The 21,305-nt window shown below is 41.2% G+C and overlaps 1 protein-coding gene across 1 annotated transcript in view; it reads right to left on the reverse strand.

The window, feature by feature from the left end:
- Positions 1–2,992: 2,992 nt before the first annotated feature.
- trpc5a (transient receptor potential cation channel, subfamily C, member 5a) overlaps positions 2,993–21,305 on the reverse strand; it is a 207,613-nt gene continuing 189,300 nt past the window's right edge. The window contains exons 14-18 of the mRNA XM_026163141.1: positions 19,338–19,533; positions 18,689–18,898; positions 9,892–9,933; positions 7,741–7,830; positions 2,993–4,870 (exon numbers count right to left, since the gene is read on the reverse strand). Coding sequence (XP_026018926.1) covers positions 3,842–4,870; positions 7,741–7,830; positions 9,892–9,933; positions 18,689–18,898; positions 19,338–19,533 — 1,567 coding nt within the window. The 3' untranslated portion in view covers positions 2,993–3,841. The remainder of the gene's footprint in view (positions 4,871–7,740; positions 7,831–9,891; positions 9,934–18,688; positions 18,899–19,337; positions 19,534–21,305) is intronic.

The following is a 21,305-nucleotide window of genomic DNA, read 5'->3' on the forward strand; positions in this document are numbered from 1 at the left end:
GCAGCTTAAATAGCACACACTACATAAGATCTGCCAATGGCATGCATAGCAAGGTATCAGCTGAACCACCAGCTGATGTGGCCTGACATTAAGACGAGCTGGTCTGCTGGGGTTGTGGTTGAGCCTGACTTCATGTTGTGCCTGAGTTTACTCTACCAAACAAAAAAATTAGTCTCCTTCAAAAACAACCAAAAAAGGGAAAGAGTGAGAGTGATTAAAAAACAAAACTGACAAAACTAAACAAAAATATCCATCAAATAATGGATTTAGCATAATAGAAGGTGCTGCAGCAGTCTAAAAGACAAACAAAGGCAATGCAAAGCAGAGGAGGATTTAGACTTCGTAGGCATGTAGAGCCTACGATGTAACCATGGCTGACGTGCTTGTGTGCTGCTGCATTATGTGTTGATTACAGCGTGGCCGTGTCCAGATGTTTCAGTGCCAGCAGATAGAAAAAAAGGAAAATTTTTTCCCTCCTGTCTTTGTTGCACTTTTTTTTATTCGTTCGAAGGGAAATCATTTTTGTCCCACTCCTTTGTACATTCGCTCACGTCTACTCTGATTGTTTCAACAATCTACCTCCAGGAATCTGCTGTCATTTGTGAATCCTTATATTGATGCTATGTTCATTGTTCTTTATACTAAGAGGATGACTGCTATTCTCTCACTGACAAATTCAAAAACTGCCGTGAAAAAGTAGCCGGAAATGCACGGGAGGAATCGATGGTACTGAACAGGCCAATCACAGTAGGAGCTTCAGAGGTTACTCCTAGCAGACCTTGACGGGCTAAAGAGTTAATGTGAAAACATATCCAAATCCCAAATTGTGAAATGTTTGCTAATTCAAATGAAAAATAAAACATCCTTGTACTTTTAAGATCTAAATGACCAACTGTGTCTTAATTTCTCACAATTACTAAAATCAAACAGTATTAAAGCAGTTGTCATGTCATCCTCTGTTACTGGAATGTAAAGTAAGAAGACATTGATTTTTAAATACTAAATTGATGGGCTGGCACTGCTAAGCACTTAACTGTGCACCTGCTGTCCGAGCTCTGGCCGTGACATTATGATTACAGGATGCACAGCGGTTGACGTCGTGACATTTTGGAATGCTGATTTATTGCTGCTCTGAGGCTTTCTACTGCCAGGACAGCTGCCTAACCAGAGGGCTTTTTTATGAAAAAAAGAGGACAAGGACGGACAAAATGAATAAAACAGTCAAATAAGAAATAAGAGGAGGTGATGTCATCCTGCTGAGAGACCAACAAAAACAAGACCAATACTTTTAGCTGGCAGCTATTCATCACACAAGCTGATTTTTAAGTGCGTGAATGTGTGTGTGCTTGCATGTGTGTGTTGCAGGTAACGGTGTTTTTTCTTTTTTTCTTTTTTGATCAAACATGCATAATTTCTCTACTTCACCGCTGACAGTCGTATATTAACCAGAGTAAAATTCAACAGCCTCTGCTCATGCCAACCCTTTGAAGTTGCCTCACCAAGCGACTTCAAGAGAAAAAAAAAATCATGATGAAATTCTGGTGAAATTTCCCTTTTAAATAGATTTCCCAGATAGATAGAAAGGGAAACTCATCCCCATTTTAGTCCATCTGTTCCTCATTCAAGCATATCTATGTGCCTTCACTTATTTGCCTCATTTCCTCTCCCTCCATTCGTCCAATCATTCCTCCTGCCTTTATTTCCCCTGACCTTGTTCTTCCTTCCTTAAAACGTCCCGCGTTTCTTAAGCTCTCTCTCCCACCCCCATTTATCCATCCCTCCTCCCTCTTCCACACAATAAATATCTTATTATTCACCAGGTTAAAGTGTACTTATTAAGGAAGAGCTGAACGAGAAGCCAGGATATCGTAGGCAACTCAAATAGAAGCAAAGACAGTGTATAGAAACCAGAATAGTCCTCATTATTATTAATAGAAGTCTCTTATTATTATTACCGTTATTATTATTACTAGTATAATTGTTATTAGGATAAAATAAAGTTCCTTGGCCCTTGTTGATGCAGAGAGAGAGGGTGCAGGTTATTGACAGCAGAGCAAAGGTTCCATGCTGCTTCTGTTCATCCCAGTGATTCGGTCAAATTTAAATCCATTGTTCCATGGTTAAAGGGGACGTTATTCCGTGTGCCATCTCCTTCCATTCAGCTGAATGTAAAAGCATAGTTCAATTCAAATTCCACTGGTTTTAAGATGATTTAATTCCATTTTTATTCCGATACAGATTCGAAGTTTGGTTAAAGGGAAAGAAACCATTATGTGAAACTTTCCAAACAGGGATATTTCCTTTTTGAAAAGTCACTTTGAATCCTTGTAATCCCATAATAATGATGTGTGTTTTAATCTTTCGGAAAAAAATAAAATGAACTCCTTTGGTCTCATGGTGGCATGTGTGGAAAATGGCAGATGTATATAAAGACAGTTTGGCTTTTTGAAGGTTGTGAAGATCAGACAAAAAGACGGGGACTGCCATCGAGAGGGAAAAATAACTCCTAACAGACCTTCATCACAAAACAAGAAATCAATGTAATTTGTCCAAGAGCTTACACTTAAGTTCAGTTAAGTTAAGTTCAGTATTTTAGTAGCTCAGGTATACTTAGCTCCATTTGGCAAAGTACTTATTTGGGATGATTGTAACCATCATCCTCCCCAACCCCTTTCATGCGGACCCCAGCATGTCAAAGCACCACAAAATTTTCAATGCAAAACCTGCCTCAAACTTTTCCTGTAATTTACTTTGTCCTCATTTACATCCTCATATTTTTAATTAGATACTTTTACCCCGATATGAAATTCATATTTCCTTCTCTTGTGTTTTATTCACAATTATATATATATATATATATATTTCTCACTGTCGCTATTACAGTTTCCAAATTATATCACAATGTCATATTTAAAATTGGCTATATATATATATGTATATATATATATATATATATATATATATAGCCAATTTTAAATATGACATTGTGATATAATTTGGAAACTGTAATAGCAACAGTGAGAAAATGCTATCATCTTACATAGTTTATATTTTGGCAGTTAAACATCTGCGGAATTGGATTCTAGCAATGAATGTTTCTTATGTATCCATGGATGGACGGACATGGATTTCTGTGACACTGAAGAAAACTTGATGATAAATGACATTTATCTGTGTTTAGCTAGGTAGCTAGGCTCTCTTGGAAATTCACTCAATGGTGAACTTGCGTGTTTCCATCTTAAAAAATCCCAGACAATGTCAAACTGGTGATACTTCAAATTACTGGAATGTTCTCCAAACAGGTTTTATTGAGTTCTCGCAAGCAAGGTAAGTCAGCTCAATTAATTAGCGACTTAACTCCAAAACTTTTAAGCAATGAGGTTCATGCGATAGCGAAAGGTGTGTGTCTGAACCCTGAAAAATCCCAGACAACGTCAAACTTGAGATACTTTGATTGTCTGGAATAAGTTTTCCAAATAGATATTTATGGACTTTTAACTGAGTTCTAGCAATTTATCTCCAGAACCTTCCAACAATAAAGTCCACATAATAGTGAAAGTGTCTGTTTAAACCCTGAAATATACCAGACAAACTGTCTCTATGAACATCTGCCACTTTAGGATGCCCTCTGTGGTGTTACCATGACGATCAAGTCAATCCTTAGAACCTGCTCCATTCTCGGGTGTGCTGCATTCTAGAATTCCAGAATCCCAAATCCATCCAGGTAAGTTCTAGAACGGATTCCACCAAATTCTCCGCCCTCTCTCTCTGTCTCTCTCCATCTCTGTATATATTCAGCCATTTTGCAAACAAACAAAAACAGTTTGGTAGTCCCTTTCTTCTATAGCTGTGTAGTGACGGAGTCCTCTATGACCTCGCAGCTGTCCTCGATGACATCATCGCAAGGTCCCACCCAACCGCCCATCATCATCACCCCTCCTCCTCCCCCTCCTCCATCCACGCTGCCATCACCCGATCCTCCCATGCCTCCACCCTGGAAAACGTCCTCACTGGAGTCCAGGAGGCGCGAGCTGGACTCAGACATGTTGGAAGCACAGTGCAGGGATTGGCAGGGGCAGGGGGGCGGGAGGGGCAGTGTCAAAAGCGAGTCTCGCCCATTCGTTCTCCGAGGAGAGAACGACGGGTTACTGATGTCAACAGAATGGCCCATCTCGTTCAGGTGAGTCTCGCTTCTGGTCACGTTGCTGAGTCCGAAGTCGGAGTGGCTGTGGCTCCCCAAGGGGCGGAGCAACCCGTCAGAGATGGTGTAGGAGACTGGGGACTGAACAGGGACAGGCATGGGTGGGGCTTTGCGTTTGGAGCGGGAGAACAGGTAGGAGAGGCGTTTGAAAGAGTCCGTCTTTGCACTTGGACCTGATAGGCGCTGCAAACGGCTCCTTGTACGAGCGAGTGATGATGAGAGTGCTGAAGAGAATGATGAAGATGACGACGGGACAACAGAGGTGGAGGATGGAGAGATGACGGTCGTCTTCAGCCCATTGCTCTTTGGTTTTCCCTCCTCTTCCTCCTCCTCTGTCCCCCATTCAATACCTTCCTCCAGCTCCTCCCCACCTACCCCCCTTTCTACCTGGGTCATTCCAGAAATAGAACGCACCAGTGCAGACACGCCGAGCGTTGGTGTCGGCTTTGTGTCGTCTTCTGCTGGAGTCATGAAGGTCACGCTCTTTGATCTCTGGACTCCCAAGCCTCCTCCGGTGCCTTCACCTGACTCGCTGTCGTCCTCAGATGCCATGGCACCATCATCTTTCGTTGTCTCACTGGAGGAGGAGTAGTTACGCCGAGGAGGACGCCGGTTCCCAAGGAGATCTAGGACCTCGTAGCGGAAACTGGAGATGTCTTGCTTCAGCTCCTAAAGATAGACATGAATTCATAATGTAAATCCTAAGGATATAACATTTCCTGCTATGAGAAGCTAAAATTGAGGTTTAAAAAAAGTAGCACTTCTACTTTTCATTCGGAGGGATGTACTGTTAATTCTAAATCCCTATATCAAAAAATATCTAATATCCAGAGGAAAACCAAGAAGTAAAAACCACAGAAAGGGAAGGCGAGGGTGAGGGTGAGGAGGGTAAGTGGGAGAGATGAGGCTGATGACTGGCTGAGAGAGGGGAGGTGAACCATTAGTTTGTAGAAGCAGAGGGTGAAGAGGAGGGTGATGAAGAGAGGAAGATCAAGGTCAAGAGACATGCAAAAAGAGAGGAAAACAGAGTGGATAAATCCTGAAAGTGAGTGTAAAGAGACTGGGGTCGGTGGAGGGGAAATGACGAGAAGCAAACATTTATTCTCAGTTTAGTTGGCATCAATGAAACTTGTAGGTTTAGTCTCAACTGCTTAACATAAAAGAAGAGAAAATAAAGGTTTAACATGGACAAAATGAGTAAGTCTGTTAACCCACCAGTATTAAAATATCAGAAGCTTCAGGGTTTACTCAAAGTTTCTTAAACTGTATAGCCACACATCTGACACCAAGTACTTCTGTACTGAAGATGACAGTGTAACAAGTATTTATGGCAATGCTAATAGCTAGATAGCCTGCTAGCATTGGTACTGTACTGTACTAATGATATAGCTTCCTCCTGCTGATGGAAAATTTGTTGGTAAAACTGATGATGAAGTGACCAGCGTTCCAAACTCAACTTTTTTGACTGTTATGAATACATCATCTTGGGCAGTAAGATTGCAAGTCAGCAACAACATAGTGCGACCCAACTTTGGGAGACACGAGTGGCAAGAAAGGGGTGAGATAAACTCACTGATGTCTCACACCCTGTACCCGATATCACCTTTGCAAATATCCTATGACCAGAGGTGTGTTATATCTTGCAATACAATTGTAAAGAACAATTCCAGGTGGTATGGTCCAAAGTGTCACTTAGCACTGAGTTGTATTTGATTTTGGGGAATGATACTAGAGCACTTTCTTGTGGTTTTTGTCTTTAATGTCTGTAATTGCCATTGTGTGGCATTGTCAGCAAAATATAATGCTAGATCAATGGAGCAGCTAACTTTCTCTGAGTAAAGAAAGAAAGAAGAAAGAAGTGGAAACGTTATTCTTCACAGTCTTTAATGGGTCAAACCCTTAAAACCCTGGTTCTTCCACTTCCTACAAGGTACTCAGTAACTTGAGACCATGAAATCATGATTTATTCTCCACACTTCCAATTTCCAAAGGACCTTGAGAGCCCTAGGACATACCCTCGTGTTTATTTGAACTGTCATTTCTTCTAAAAATTGGTTTACAGTACAATCTAAATCTGTATAGCGACCCAGACATTATGCGATATCTATATTTCTGTGTATTTTCATGGAACAGAGACAAATTAGATCAGTTTCTTCTGACTGAGAGTTCCATCATGTTGTTTGTTTGTATTTTTGTGCTTCAGGCCATCTTTACTTTAAAACAACTGTTAACAGTTTCCATTTGTTTATACTCCAAATCTTTTGCTTATTTGTTTTACAAACAATCTGCATTCGAATTGCTTTGAATTTCTCTTCATCATCCGTATGATGTGGGTCTTCGTACCCAGTTTTCTTACATAATAGCTAGAGGCTGTGGATGGGCGGGGCCAAGCAATTATTTGTAGCTGTTTATTTAGTGTGTATATTATGTAATGTTGCTTTGTTCTTTTTAAATTGAGACCTTTAGGACATTTTTGGAAAATGGGATTCTACATCTCCAAAGATTAGCCTTTTAATCATTTCATCACAGATTAAACGAATTATATTCCTTAAATCAGTTGGTTTCTAGAAATGGATAAGCATTGAAGGGAAGGAATTGCCTCTCCCTTTTCCCCCCAAGAAGAAAGTAAAACAACTATTGGAAGATTTTCACTGTGTTGCTTAGCTCTGAAGCATCCACCAGGGAGGAGGGCTGATGTTTATTCCCATTCAGATCACGTGCATCATGAATTTAGCCTGTAGCTTTAATACAGAAAATTACCATAAATGCCTGCATAAACATGCACTCTGTTTACTGTAACTCGCTGCTTGCTGCATTTTTCTCCTGCAAAACAGAGAGCAACAAGACCCAAATAACTCTGCTAAAAAAAAAATCCTTTTTGTCTGTCTCACCATATGGGATCCAAATGCTTCACTGGGGAGAGTAAAAACTGACTTCAGCATGCACCTGATCTTAGCTATGTGTTTTTAAGCACACAAACGCGCACTTTCTGCACAATTACAACTCCCGTATTCTACATTAGTACACACAGAAGTACACGAGCACACTCGGGGTGTGAACATTGATTGAGTATGATGTGCACCTGATGTTGTTTTTGCATTGAAAAACCCAGAGGAACTTTCCACTTCAAAGCCCAGGCTGGGCTCCAAGGGCTTCATGAGAAACAGACTCGGGAGGTAAAAGCAGCTCAGAATAATTTATGGCCCAGAATATTTTGGAAAGGCAAAGAAGCTCTCTTCAAGGGTTATTGACTTAATGGCTGGTATTGATGAGAGCTGTAGATTTGGGGCAGGAGGTGGTTATTAAAAATCTTTTGATAAATCTCAGTAGAGACGAAGAGCAGCTCTGCATCTGGTATCAATGAAACCTGCACTATTATCACAGCACTAACATACATAAACAGTTGCTGTGCTCTGTTTCTGCAGACTGGCCTGTGAAGCTTTTAATTACAGATTTGCTGCAAACCTGAAGAAAGATGGATTTTACACTCATTACTTACAGCATGTGAGAGGTGTTCTGTCTTTATTCTGATCACCCACCTTAAAGTTTTCCTCTGTCAGTCCCTCGTCTGTCTTGGCACTGCGTATCATTGCTGCCACGTACCTCTTCACCAGGTTCCGGATCACTTCCTGTTGGAGACAGGTGCCATAATTTCATTGCTAGCATGTGGTTGTGTTTTTGTGATGGACCTGTCCAGTCTATGCTAACACCTGCTGATAGCTTCACACTCCACCCTCTCTGTACTCTCAACTGCTCTTTCGTTGGTTACAGCCAGTTCACAGGTCATTGTTGTTAATATCAAATCAACCAATCACATGAATTTAGGGCATGTAGAGATTGTCAAAAATCAACAAAGAACTGGGGTCCAAGGCAGGAGGACAATCAACCCCCACCCCTAGGGGAGGAAGCAAGAGTTACTGAGAGTGAGGGGCAAACAAAGGGCAAACGCACACTACCTTAAAAGGATTTGGGGGTCAGGGTGTCAGCACCCTTGGCCACTGTACTAGTGTATTTCTATTGTGGGGGGGAGGAGACCAGAGGTTATAACTGTAACTGTTGTGTGGAGTTCTTTAGATCAGCCTTTAGCATAGGACTGCATAGGAGTGCAGTGTGCTGATCTCCAGATGCATCTGTAAGAATAATGGGTAATAAAAGGATTGTGTAAAACATGGAAACATCTCAGCGTGATCTCTATCAGGACCAAAAGAATTGCAGAGACCGGCGTTGTCTCAACAGTTTCCAGCAGCTTGTTGAATCTGTGCCATGAAGAATTAAGTTAAAATGCTAAATTGGGGGTTTTAAAAAGCCGCGAGAGTGTCTTGTAGTTCTTGGACGTTTAAGCTTGTATGTATCTTCTCTGTAAATCCCTCCAAACAAATCGCCTCCAAATCAAGGATGTGCTCCTACTGAAAAAATAATCCCTACAAAGAGAAACTTCACAAACTTACTAAGTACTTACTATACTGGCTAAATCCATCTCCATGATACACTGACTTTTACTGATTTCTAATGTACTGAAAACCCACTGAATCTTTATTCATTCAGATATTATATTGTTGTGCTCTGTGTCTGTCTGAGCTGTGTGAACATTGCAATGCAGCACAATTCAACCCTGTGTAGGAATTTAAATGTTATTGTCTCATTAAGTAATCAGCCAATGAGGCGGGTCACCCTCATTGATTTACAGACCAAAGACAAATTTCACAAGCATTTGGTGCTCAGTGGGTGGCAATTCAAACCCTGACACACTGCAACAGTGCGCGCACACACTAACACACTGCATCCTCCCACAGTCAACACCTGTGCCTGCCAAACAGGACGGTCTGGCATGCTGTCACTCTCCGCCTCTGCCAAGACACACCACACACTCTTGTTAAAATGCAGGACAGATTCCTGCAGCAAACCTTAAAAAACATGGACGGATATCAAAGTAACAATCAGCACTGCCAAATACAAAGTACTGGCGTTCCTGCGTTTGTAGTCCCTGCCAGTGCTGAGGTGTCAAAATAAAAGAGCTCAGTTTTGGTTGATTTGCTCTACTAATACTGAAAAAAATCCCCTTAAAGCTGGACATCAAACGGAGGGTTACAGCTGCCAAAAACAATACACGGTTTCGTTTACTGAAAAAGGTGCTCACTGTCTTTGTAACTCAAAGTAGAGCAAAACTCTCAAAACACAAATTCACTTGGATTCACAGTAATCAGACCTTTTGCTATTCACGAGATGAAAAGCACACAAGCTTTTCTCTAGTGATTTTTAAGGCCAAGGGGGTTAAAAAATTCTCAGGTGATAATAGTTACCTGATGTTCAAGAGAAACAGTGAAGATGTTTCAGAGCATCTGGATTACATTGGCCTTATCAGCGAGCCTTTACTGAACCCTACAGCACCCTTGAATCATACACTTTAGAATCACAGATTCACTGGTTTTCAATGTTGAAGCCTCAACATTTGCATTATGGCAGCCAGATGGAAGTACTGGCTTTCTGAAGCCACATGTGGCCATCTTTGGACAAGAGTCAAACAAATGGAAGCGAGACCGAGTAGTAATACAAAGTGGGGACTTTACATATAACTCAGTGACTATAAACCTGAAGGCACTGAGTTTGCTGGCAAAGCAGTGTGGGGAAAAGTAGTAAGGACACTCCTACTGTATGTCAGTAAAGATGAAGACTGTGCAGGAACTACACACCTGGTAGTGCTGATTCTGCCTCAGACTGTCGGCATGACGCTCCTGCAAAGAGAAGAAACGTTGTGTTAATACATGGTTTTCCACATTTAGCAAAAAGTTCTTTTACTCCTGTATCTCCAAAAATGTGCACTCCCTTACAACTAAACTGTACCCTCACTTATGAGCGCAGGGAACGCCCTCTCGCCACCAAAGACCAACAAAGCCTACATAAGGAGGCAACAATGACACTTTCATCTGGTATATTTGGGGTCAACTCCTCTATGGGACCATTTTTATTAAGGTTTGGCTCTTCTTCTTCTTGCTGCTGTACCCTTTTAAGGGTTACTGCAGCAGATCACCTGCCTTTATCTTACCCTATTCCCTAGCATCCTCTGTCACTTAACCCTTTGCATGTCCTCCTTCACTACACCCATGAATCTTCTCTGTAATTTGGTAGATTGTGTTAAACAGTCTGGTCACTGCCCTCTCTAATTGACTCCATACCTCCACAGGATTGTCATGAAGCATAAAAAGTTGTACAAAATGCTTTGAGTGCCCAGGTAGAGTAGAGAGGCACTATATAAGACCCAGTCCTTTTACCAACCACTCTTCAACCTCTTCAAAGCTGCCCTCACTTCCTCCTCACTAATCCTCTGCACCTTTTTATTCACCAACTTTCCTCTTTTCTCCCTCTCATTTTCTTATTTTTCATAAAAAAAAACACCTGCAAGGTTTTGTTTAGAGTGTACCCTTTAACCAGATTACCCTTCTTAGAAGTTTCACATCCAATTTTTTGGGTTGTCAAAGCAGTTTGGGGAAGCTCTGGCTACAATATTTCGACTTAGCTTCTGACAACAAAACCCAATTTGGAGCGGGTGGGCAAACGTTTCTGCCTGTCACTGTTTCAAATACAGGTAAACTGAAAGAAAAAAAACTTTGCTGAATCAAAGGATGACAGCTGGTGAACTGAGCCCGGAAATTTGCTAATGTGTCCCCTCTTTTTGCTCTCCACATAGACTGTTTACCTTTGAGCTAGTCGAGCCTGTTCAAACGCGATTGTGCCACAGAAACGAGACTACAAACAGAAACCACAAATATGCATATTCATATCGGTTTATAGAGATCATCATCAGGATGATAAATCTGACATTTTTATAGAGAGTTTGTCTTCTAGTGCCAAACTGAACCAAAAGCAGCCAGGTAACAAATTGATTTTGGGAATTTCATAAGAAAATTAAGCTTTTACAATCCTTCATACTAGAGAGGTGCCGAATAATGAATTTCATTTAATCATTTTTTTCCACTCAAAACTATTATATATGTAACAGTTTAAAGGGCCAAGTTATGCCCTTCATTCACATTTCAGTGCTGTCATCCAGAATCACAATCATTACAGTGGCAGAAACGAGCAGAAATGTGAATCTCTCCTCTATAAAAGGCTTTTCTCACCTTATCCAATGATAAATTAAATCGAGGCGAGCATGCTGGGAGCATGAAGGTTATTTTTAGCGGGCTACAGCAAACCAAACCTAAGACACAGGACTTGTCACTCTGCTGCAGACTTTGCTGAACTCAAGAAGACAAACAGACATGAATACGTGCAGATTTCGCAATACGATATCACATATAGAATAATAGATAAATCGAGGTGAAACCGTTAAAGGAGTTCAGAAAAAAGTAGAGAAAACATCTGTTTTCACATCAAACCCATACAAGTAACCACTGCACTAAAGTGACAACAGGTTTAAAAAAAAAAAGCTCAGAAAACACAATAAAATATATGATCGAATTTTTCCTTTTTATTATGAGTCATTTTACTTTATGTGTATTGTGTGCTGATGTTCTTGTAGCTAAGGATTTTAAATGCAGGATCTAGACAGTTATCTGATCACAACAAATTAAATAATATTAATAAAAAACAATAAATCTGCAGTTGGCAAAACACCTCCCACCTCCACCACGACAGCTCCTCACTTTCCTGCTGTGTGACTTCATGTAACATCTACTGTCACATATGTCTGCGCTGCTGTTCTTCCTGCCTCTGGCTTTCCACGTTTGCCTGCTCGGTCCCACAGCAAAACATGAACTAGTCATAAAAAACAATCTGTGTTTGTGATTCAGATGAGTTTGAAAAGAATGCATTTCAAATGGAAATATATTTGTTATCTGCAGCACGTGCACTCAGTGGCCCTTTTTTGGGTACAACTGCTCAATGCAAAACAGCATGGGCATCACATTGAGGAGGAAAGGAGATTAATTAATTAATTCTCTGCTTGGATTTTCCCACACAACCATCTTTAGAGTTTAATGAAAAACTATCCAGTGAGCAGCAGTTCTCTGGGAAAACAGAGCAGAACGGCCAGACTGCTTTGAGCTGATAGGAGCATAAACTCAAACAACCACTCGCTACAACCAAGGTATGCAGAAAAGCATCTCTGAATGCATAGCATGTCAGACCTTGAACCAGATGAGCTATAGCAGCAGAAGACCGGACGCCACTCCTGTCAGCTAGAAACAGGAAACTTAGTCTATTACTGTTATTTCTACCACCTCAGTGAAACTGGACAGAAGACTGGATAATAGCTTCCTGTCTGGTGAGTCTTGATTTCTGCTGAAACGCTGAGATTGTAGCGTCAGAAGTTGGTTTAAACAACATGAAAGCAGTGGATCCATCATGGTTCAGGCGGCTGATACTGTGATAGCATTGGGAATATTTTCTTGGCACGCTTTAGGTCCGTTAGAGCTTTGTTTAACCCATTAAAACCGCTGTGAGCACAAACTACTGTAACTCCTGAACCAATTGAAAAATTTCAGCAGTTCCTGAAAGCAGCAAGTCTGTGCTTTTCAGTGATATGAGAGTCACGGTAAACCCATGCAAGGTGCCTCCTTCCAAATCTCGGCAAATAACACAGGACACAGTAAAAATAATGGTACAAAGAACCCAAAGTCTGTCTCATCTGTCAACAAACCTTTGTCTTCTTGGGGCTGCTGTGACGCCATGACTGGGATTACTGTATTCACCCTAATATCATTGAAAAGTGCAGAGTTGCTGCTTTCAGGAAGCATTGGAATTACTTTAATTGTGCAAATGGTTCAAGAGTTCTGGGAGTTTCGGATGTTTAAAAAAATGTTGCAAAAACCTCTCTGACACCAGCAACAGGTTAGGCTTTAGAGGGTTAAATGCCACAGTTTGCATGAGTTGTATTGTTGCTGATCATTTCCATCCATTTATGACCACAGTGTACCAGGCCTCTGATGGCAGTTACCAGCAGGATAATGCACCGTGTCCCAAAGCTCAAACCGAATCCACAAATCTGGTTTCTTGAACATGACAATGAGTTCACTGAACTCAAATGGCCTCCACAGTCACCAGATCTCAATGTGATGCAGCACCAAACAGTTTAACCCAAACTACGACTTTCCAAAACATGTAGTTTTAATGCTCAAATCATTTAAAAAAAAAAAAAAAAGTAAAGTGTTTCACATCCAAATGTAGACTTTTTCTCCTTTTTAAAAGTGGAAAACACAGATTTCACGTAAATGCACACAAATCAGTATCTGACATACGAGAGCGTGGTGTTCAGGGACACGACAAAAGCTGAAAAACTGTGTTCAGAAACATAACTCAACTGGTCATAGGTTGGGAGGATTTTGAACATGGAGGAGCTGTGGTGAGATCCACAAGTTCATTTTACATGGTAATGTAAAGGCTTTATGGGGCAAAGTATCATTTTTTTAACCTCACACATCAACTTTATCACAATCCTAGACACACGAGAAACAGAGAGCTCATTCAAACCAATTTGCTCCTTTTAAAATCTCAACAATATCAGAAAACAGACGAATATTTGGCCGGATATTTGTCAGCCGCAGATGCACGTCAGCCGTAACTCGATGTTTCATTGGCGTCGAGACGACTAAAGGCTCGTCGTCCTTATCAGCATTCCTTCATTTCTGCATCTGTCACACAAACATCCATCATCTCTCTCCTGTTTCGTATCTCGCATTTTTTCATTTTGTTTTCATCTCGGCCCAATCACGGCCGTTTCACCTCTCCATCTCCACTTCATCTTCGTCATGTTCTACACTTGTCTAACTCGACCCCCTTCGAAACTGTCTCCCTCTCTTTCTCTCACTGCTTGCTGCTAATGCAAAAAACCTGACACATAAAAAACTTCACTCAACCCCGTCCCTTTCTTCAGAGCAATCATTATTCTTCATATCTCACGCTGTTTTTGTGTTTACTCTTAATACACACACACACACACACACACACACACACACACACACACACACACACACACACACACACACTCTCTCCCTCAATCAGATCTCTGCAGTGCTGTGTGTGTCTCTGTGAACCTATGTGGGCTGGTTGGCTTATATAACTCAGCTGACTTCAGTTGAGGTGAGCATGCCAGCTGCAGTGTGTGTGTGTGTGTGTGTGTGTGTGTGTGTGTGTGTGTGTGTGTGTGTGTGAATTATCGCTCTGCGCCGCGTGCTCGCCGGCTCTCTCCAGCTGACTGGGCTGTTAAATGTGTTTATCTGCCGATGTTCCTTCTGTGATTATAGAAACGCAGCTGATGTTCGTCCACGTGCGGTGCGATTGTATTTGTTAGGCTTTTTCTGTGTTCGGCTCTTTCTTTGCCTCTTTAATCCACCCTCACTGCGAGCAGACCGAGTCCTTCTGCTTTGATCAGGTGGGCGACTGCTCAGAGGTCAAAAAAGCCACATTCACTGCAGATCATTTGGATCTCCATGATTTTATTAATCACAAAAAGAACATCAGCTGACAAGTCCTTCCTCCGCCTCCCCACTCACTTTTTGTACTAACTCTGCTGCTTTATGCTGCTTCTATTTCAGTCGGTACTTCACAGCAAACCAAACCATCAACCCGAAATGTTCAGTCATAAGAAGAAAAAGCCTGGATTTCTGTCAGGTTTCACAAATCTCTGTTACTCTAGTGTATGTAGGCTGATCACAGTTGTCTGTGTAATAAACCCCCAAAATTCAGAGTCAGCAGAAGACAAATACAGTATGTCAAAGTTTAAAAGAGAAATACTGCTGTAAATATTGTGGCTTTTATATTGGGACTACTGTCAAATCCATTTTGGCTAAAAAAACCCCCAAACCAAACCCAAATACATTATTTTAATGAGAGCTTTTTAAATACATGAGGCATAAACTCCTCACAAGCAGCTGTTCAGCTTTTCTCAGCTAATGGAAATGGACTGTTATTATCATTATTATTATTATTTAAATTAGTTTTGTTTCTTCTGTGATTCAGTCACACTCGAGCTGGGATGTCAAACTAATTTTACACCGTGGGCCGGACCAGTGAAGCTAATTAATCCCTGACATATCATAATATAAGAAAAACAAGTGCAATCTCAAGAATAAGTCCCTGATTTCTAAATGGCAAATGTGCAAAATAAAAATTCCTGGTAGCTTACTGCCCAGACTGTCCTGTATTTATAGTGGAAAATTCCTATGTTTGACACCCCACTAGAGAACCTAAAAATAGGTTAGTGACCTGATCGCTACTAGGAAAGATTGGTTGTCACTAGGGGTGGGTTTTAATAATCGATTCATCGATTAAAATCGATTCTGGCTTGGATAACGTGACATCGATTCATTAAAATCCTGAATTGATTTTTTAATATAAATGTATTTTGCCCAAAATTCCAGAATCTCAGGTGAAACCTCACAAAATTTCAACAACCACCAAACATTTAAAACTGTAAATGAGAGCAGGAACACGGCTTCTTCACAAAGATGTAAACACAAAGCGCCGACCCGCGGATCAGAATCAGTGAGATGTGACTGCACCTGACGGCACGCACACGGTCTGGGCTGAAAGCCGACAGCTCGCCGATTCTGATGTTTCGGCGGGTCGGCGCTTTGTGTTCACGCCCTTTTTGCGCCGATTCTAAAGCTGTTAGTTTGATCTCTCTCCAAACAATATTGACCAAACCAGCAGCAAAAGAAGATCCAAACTACGCTTCACAAAAACATCGTCATGAATTCACTCTGACTTTTACTGTTTTGCTTCCACCACAATAAAATCACACTTCATGCACAGCTCTCTCTCTCTCTCTCTGTACTTCAAGAACAGTTTCAGTCTAAAAATCTGTTTTCTGCATTATTCGCTTGCTTGTTACGCACAAGTCTACTGTTGTTTACAGCGCTGTCGGCCGATGTTTTTTTTACTTACTTCCGAAAAGAAAACCTCATTTCTGCCGTTCAACAGGCTTCTGAACAAATGTAAACTTTTTAAAATACAAAATGCCTGTTAGCCGTGTCTCTAATAAAACCGCTGTAACTTCAGAGGTAATGTTCATATGCTGATTAATGGTTTTCTTTCGTTTCTGATGTACTGCAGAATACTTATATAAAATCCCAGGCCAGGAAAATCACCTTCATGTTTTTCTGTTTTATCTTCAGCTACTTTGACACAAAGGCCTCTGCTGTGATGCTTACACCTTTGATAAAGTCTGGAAAGTGTCAGCTTCCTTTTTATAGATACAAAAATATGTAAATGTACTGATCTGAATTATATTATTTCTGACTGTCTGAGGCAAAATTTCCCAGATTCGAATCGAATCGAATCGTGGATCAAATCGATTCAGGACATTGTGAATCGGAATCGAATCGATTCTAGAAATCAGTGACGATACCCAGCCACGCAGTGATTGCACTGAATTTGCTTTTAGAGGCCGATTAGTTGACTAAGTAGTTGATTGATCAAGCATTTTCAATTATAAGGCGATTACACATGAAGACACGGTGCTGTCCGACTCGGGCTGACTGCATTTACTCTCAGACAGACTGGCAAGTCAGTCTGGCGCAGACAGATTGTCAACACATAGCAATCAATGGGAGTCAGTCTGTGCAGGTTAGCAAAACGTACACACAGTGTGCCTTTTTGCAATAGTGACGATGATTCAGCTGTTTTCAATCTGGTTATATTCCTATATAAATCAAGCACCGGTGTCATTTTGCAGGTAAATAACTGTCCTGCAGCGACTACGTCACTATTTGTGGACAAATTTCTGTCTCGGACATAAGAGGCAGATGTAAGATGGCCTATGCATGCAGCTGGCGACAGATCTGCAAGTTCCCATTTCAACTCTAACAGACAGAGAGTTGAAATCATTGCTGTTTTGCTCCTGCACACAAGTCATTTCAAAGGGAACAATCACAAGTTTATTGGACAAGGTTGCAATAATCTGTCTTCCTTAGTGTGACAGCAGCATAAAAGTCCCCTAAGGAGCCTTTCTGAAGATTTTAGTTGCATCAAAGACCTTTGTAGTACAGTTTGGCTTTTAAGCTTTTCATTCTGATTTACAAGCTAAAGAAGATCCATCTTTTCATTTCAGAGTCATGGAGGTGTTTTCCACCCATCACAGGGCAAGAGATGAGGTCCACCAGTCATTCAGCCATCCACTCTCACATTCACACATATGGCCAATTTAGAGTCATCGGTCAACCTATCAGACACGTCTTTGGATGTCAGAAAGAAGGGAATACACACACGGACAGGTAGAATGTGCAAACTCCACACAGAAAAGCCCAAGATTCACTCCATAGCAGTCTGTTGAAGTTTACCACAGTCATTCTTCAGGTCTTTGCCCCTGAAACCGTTGTTTCTCTTTTCTGAACTCAGTGGTTTCTGTCATATTTCAGACAGATTTCCAGTGAGAGTAGTCTCTGCCTCTACAGATACCTGTAGAAAAACCCAGGAATGATTCCAATGGTCATCAAACCACGACTTTACTGACATACACTGAGGTGTCAAAACTTGTCATTAAGGGTATAGAGAAGATCATCGAATGTAGTCTTTATGAGGGAAGAGTTCAAACCTCCAGCTAAGTTTCCATTTATGGCCTGTAAATTCTTCAGTCTTCAGCCCAGGACAGTTTGTAGGCTTTGCGCACACATAGCATATTAGTTCACACATTAGCAGCGACTCCAGTTTTTTCTCAACGTTGTGAACTTTAAAGGTTTCGTCTGCAGCTGCTGTTCTGAGTGTCTCATAACTGCAGAGTTTTGATCCTGGCAGCTGCATCTTGTTCTGTCACCATCAGTCATTTTCAAAATTCATCTCCATCTTTCCAAATACAAACAGACTAAACCACATTCCTGTCTGGGACTGGAGTGCAGAAGGCAACAAGGATGACACAAAGAATAAAGGAAATAAAACAATACATGTGCTTCAGTACAAACAGTCCATCCTTCCCATCAAATATTTTGTACTTCACTTTTGCAAGAAAACAGGGAAATAGTTATAATTTCCATCTTCCCGTTCATATCCTCAACAAATACTGAACATAACGCAGAGAGGGACTTGTCCAGGGTGGGTGTCTCTCACCCAGTGTCAGAGTTATAATCTATAACTACCGCTTGTCCTCGACATCGTCAGCAAGATTATGAAACAACTTCCAGGTTGAATTTAATTAAACGTGTAATATTTCTATCTCTATATTTCTATAAATACATCAAATCTTTGGTTTTGAAATTGTGTCTAGAGAGCAGATTGTGTAGGTTTTTTGGGCTCTTGTTTTATCTGTCTTTTATAGTGTCCTTTTCAATTTACAATTGAAACCTTGCACCACCACAAGGTTGTGAAACCCTGCCCAAGAGTTAAACTCAGAAAAAGCAAATTAGAAAGATGCTGTGCAAACATCTGAACAGACTGTTGATGCTTTCAGTGACAAAATAATAATTTAAGAGGGAACCATTATGGTTAAGCTCAACAAGAATGTCGCAAACAGAATCCAGATACTGTGAGCCTCTACCTTATTCTGCCTCCACTTACCGTGAACTCCCGCAGGTTTTCACATTTGTGCGTCTCCTCCCCGGGCGGCTGCCCTGTCCTGCACAGCTTGTTGTGGAGCCACATGAGCAGGTACCAGAAGGACTTGGGGCTTGGAATGATGTTGAACGGAGGCGGCAGCGTGCCGCCCTCGTCAAAGTAACTCATCCACAGCTTGGTGCGTGCAAACTTCCACTCAATGTCAGCATGGTCCTGCAGCAGGAGAAGGAGGCACCTGAATTTACAAGCTCAAGTGACAAGGACAGACATCTGAAATCTCTGAATTCCTCTTCATTAATGGTTGATAACGTCCACTGAACTTAAATATTTGACTTCAATATTTAACATATCAAATTCTCTTTGCAGGGAGCAGTTCACACCATAGCATGAAATCTTAACTTCTTATAAAAGTAATTTGATGAATTTCATAATTATCATTGATCTTTCAGATTATGGAGAAAACTTGTAGTGTTTTGTAATTTAACATGCAGTGACGGTCGCATCCTGATTAAAACAGAAAGCACACTAACCCTAAACAAACAAACTTCTCACGGTATAGGAACTGAGATCAAGAGTGTTCACTGGACAAATGACACCAAACAAGCTTCCCCTCACTCATTAATCCTTTCAGCACACTCGTGCTTTCACTCACAGCAATGAGTTGGTAGGAGTTGTTCATCATGGCGATCAGCATGTTGAGCAGAACCACCAGTGAGATAACGTTGTACGTCCCGAACATGGTTGCCCCGACAAACTCCGTAAACTCGTGGCGAGCCTTCACGTTGGTGACGTACAGATTTAACAGCCCAAATATGGACCAGAAGAGAGACTGGAGAGTCTCAAATAACCTGAGGACAGAGAGAGAGGAAACTTCATAAGGTTCTTCAAAAGATCACAACAACAAACTGCTTTTAAACAAAAAGGATAATGCAACAAACCAGAGAGACAACGCATAAATAGCTTTTATCTATATAAACCTGTCTCTAACTCCAAGCTTTAATTTGCGCATTATTTAGACACTCACTCAGTTTAAACCACTCGTCTCCCAGTTATGTGTGTTTTCAAATGCAGCTGACAAGCAAAACAAATTTAGACTGATTTGCAATTTAATAGAAATTCAAATCCAAACTGAACACTCAGCTAATGTTGTCAGCATGATTGATATGAGATTTAAACCACCCACAGGAAATGTCTTTTTGGGTAGAAGCAAATGTTATAAGCTGACAGATGTAAGTTCATTATGACTGGGCTAAGCAAAACTGCTCTCACATCGCTAAAGCTGCAGTGAGTGGAGACTAAAACTTTACCTGCATATGAGTTTAACATTTAAATGCACAAATCTGCAATTGTTATCAGAAAATGGCCACAGATCAGAGTTAGTAATATCAGTGCTGAGTTAAACCGAGTCGGCATTTGTTGGCACAGAACCTGCATCCAGATGGCAACACATTACATGCTGCAGCAGGAGAAAGATGAGCATCAAATACACAGTGAAGCAGTTTTTTCCTGCACTGAGACAATACGGCGATGTGTCCTTCCTAAGGGTAGATTACTGACCCGCCGTCACTCCAATGACCCTGAAAATTATGTCTTCACACATTTCATTTTTGGGTAATTAGACATTTGTTCGAAATCTGTTTGCTTAATTACAAAATGCACAACCACATTTCCATCTTGGCTCTGAATAAAAACATGAACAGAGAAAGATAACACTTCAATCCTAGAGAACTGGTTCAACGAACATTTACAGGTCAATCCTTTTCTTGGATAATTGACTGACTTTGTACCAGACCCCTTCCTGATGCAACCTTCCCATTAATCTAGGCTTGTGACAGCCTGAGGCTTGTTCTGTTTACCCCAAAGCTACTACCTAAAATGTTTTAGCATCCACAGGCCAGACCAGAGCGAATTTCTAAAATGATGAAATTGCTGTGTAAAATCGAGGTTATCAGGTGCACAGCTGTTCCCTGCCTCGGGCTCCCTGGGAGGTTTGTCCAGCTACACCTCACCCATCTACACCTTCACAAAGCTGTGTTATGACGTGCCGGTGATGTGGTTAAGGCTTGGCTTTCAAAAATTATTCTCATTTTACAAAGTTCATTCACCTCAGGTTGCGTCCGTGCAGCTCACGCCTGCAAACTGAGCTCTTGCATTTGTCTTGTGACCTTTTAAGCACAAATGTCACTGTAGTAAAAAGCCCCCGAGGGTCTGCCTGCAATGGCGTGTGCGTTCAATAAATGCTCAGTTTGTCCATGATTAAAGCGGACCACCTGTGCTTCTGCTGAACACTCGTTGTAAAGGCAGAAAGAGACCTGCAAAAAATATGGTTCAAAAAACCAAAAAAGCCTCTGTACCTCACCTCGCTTCTCTGCTTTCTCCTCAAATATGACCCACAACTGTTAATCTTGAACCCAGAAGCAGCGCCTGGATGTAGGTGTGATGTGTGCATGTCACTGCAGATAAACAGCGAACCAAACCTGCTTCACTCGGCTTTGGTTACAAAATTTGGGTTCGGACCTAAAAACAACTCCAGAAGTTTCACTTCTGTAATCTTCACTTATTACCACCCCAGGTTTCCTCTCAGTTTCCATCTGCATTGATTTTTTCCCCACCCTCTCTC

The sequence above is a fragment of the Astatotilapia calliptera genome, chromosome 3, assembly GCF_900246225.1.
Source record: "Astatotilapia calliptera chromosome 3, fAstCal1.2, whole genome shotgun sequence".
NCBI lineage: Eukaryota > Metazoa > Chordata > Actinopteri > Cichliformes > Cichlidae > Astatotilapia > Astatotilapia calliptera.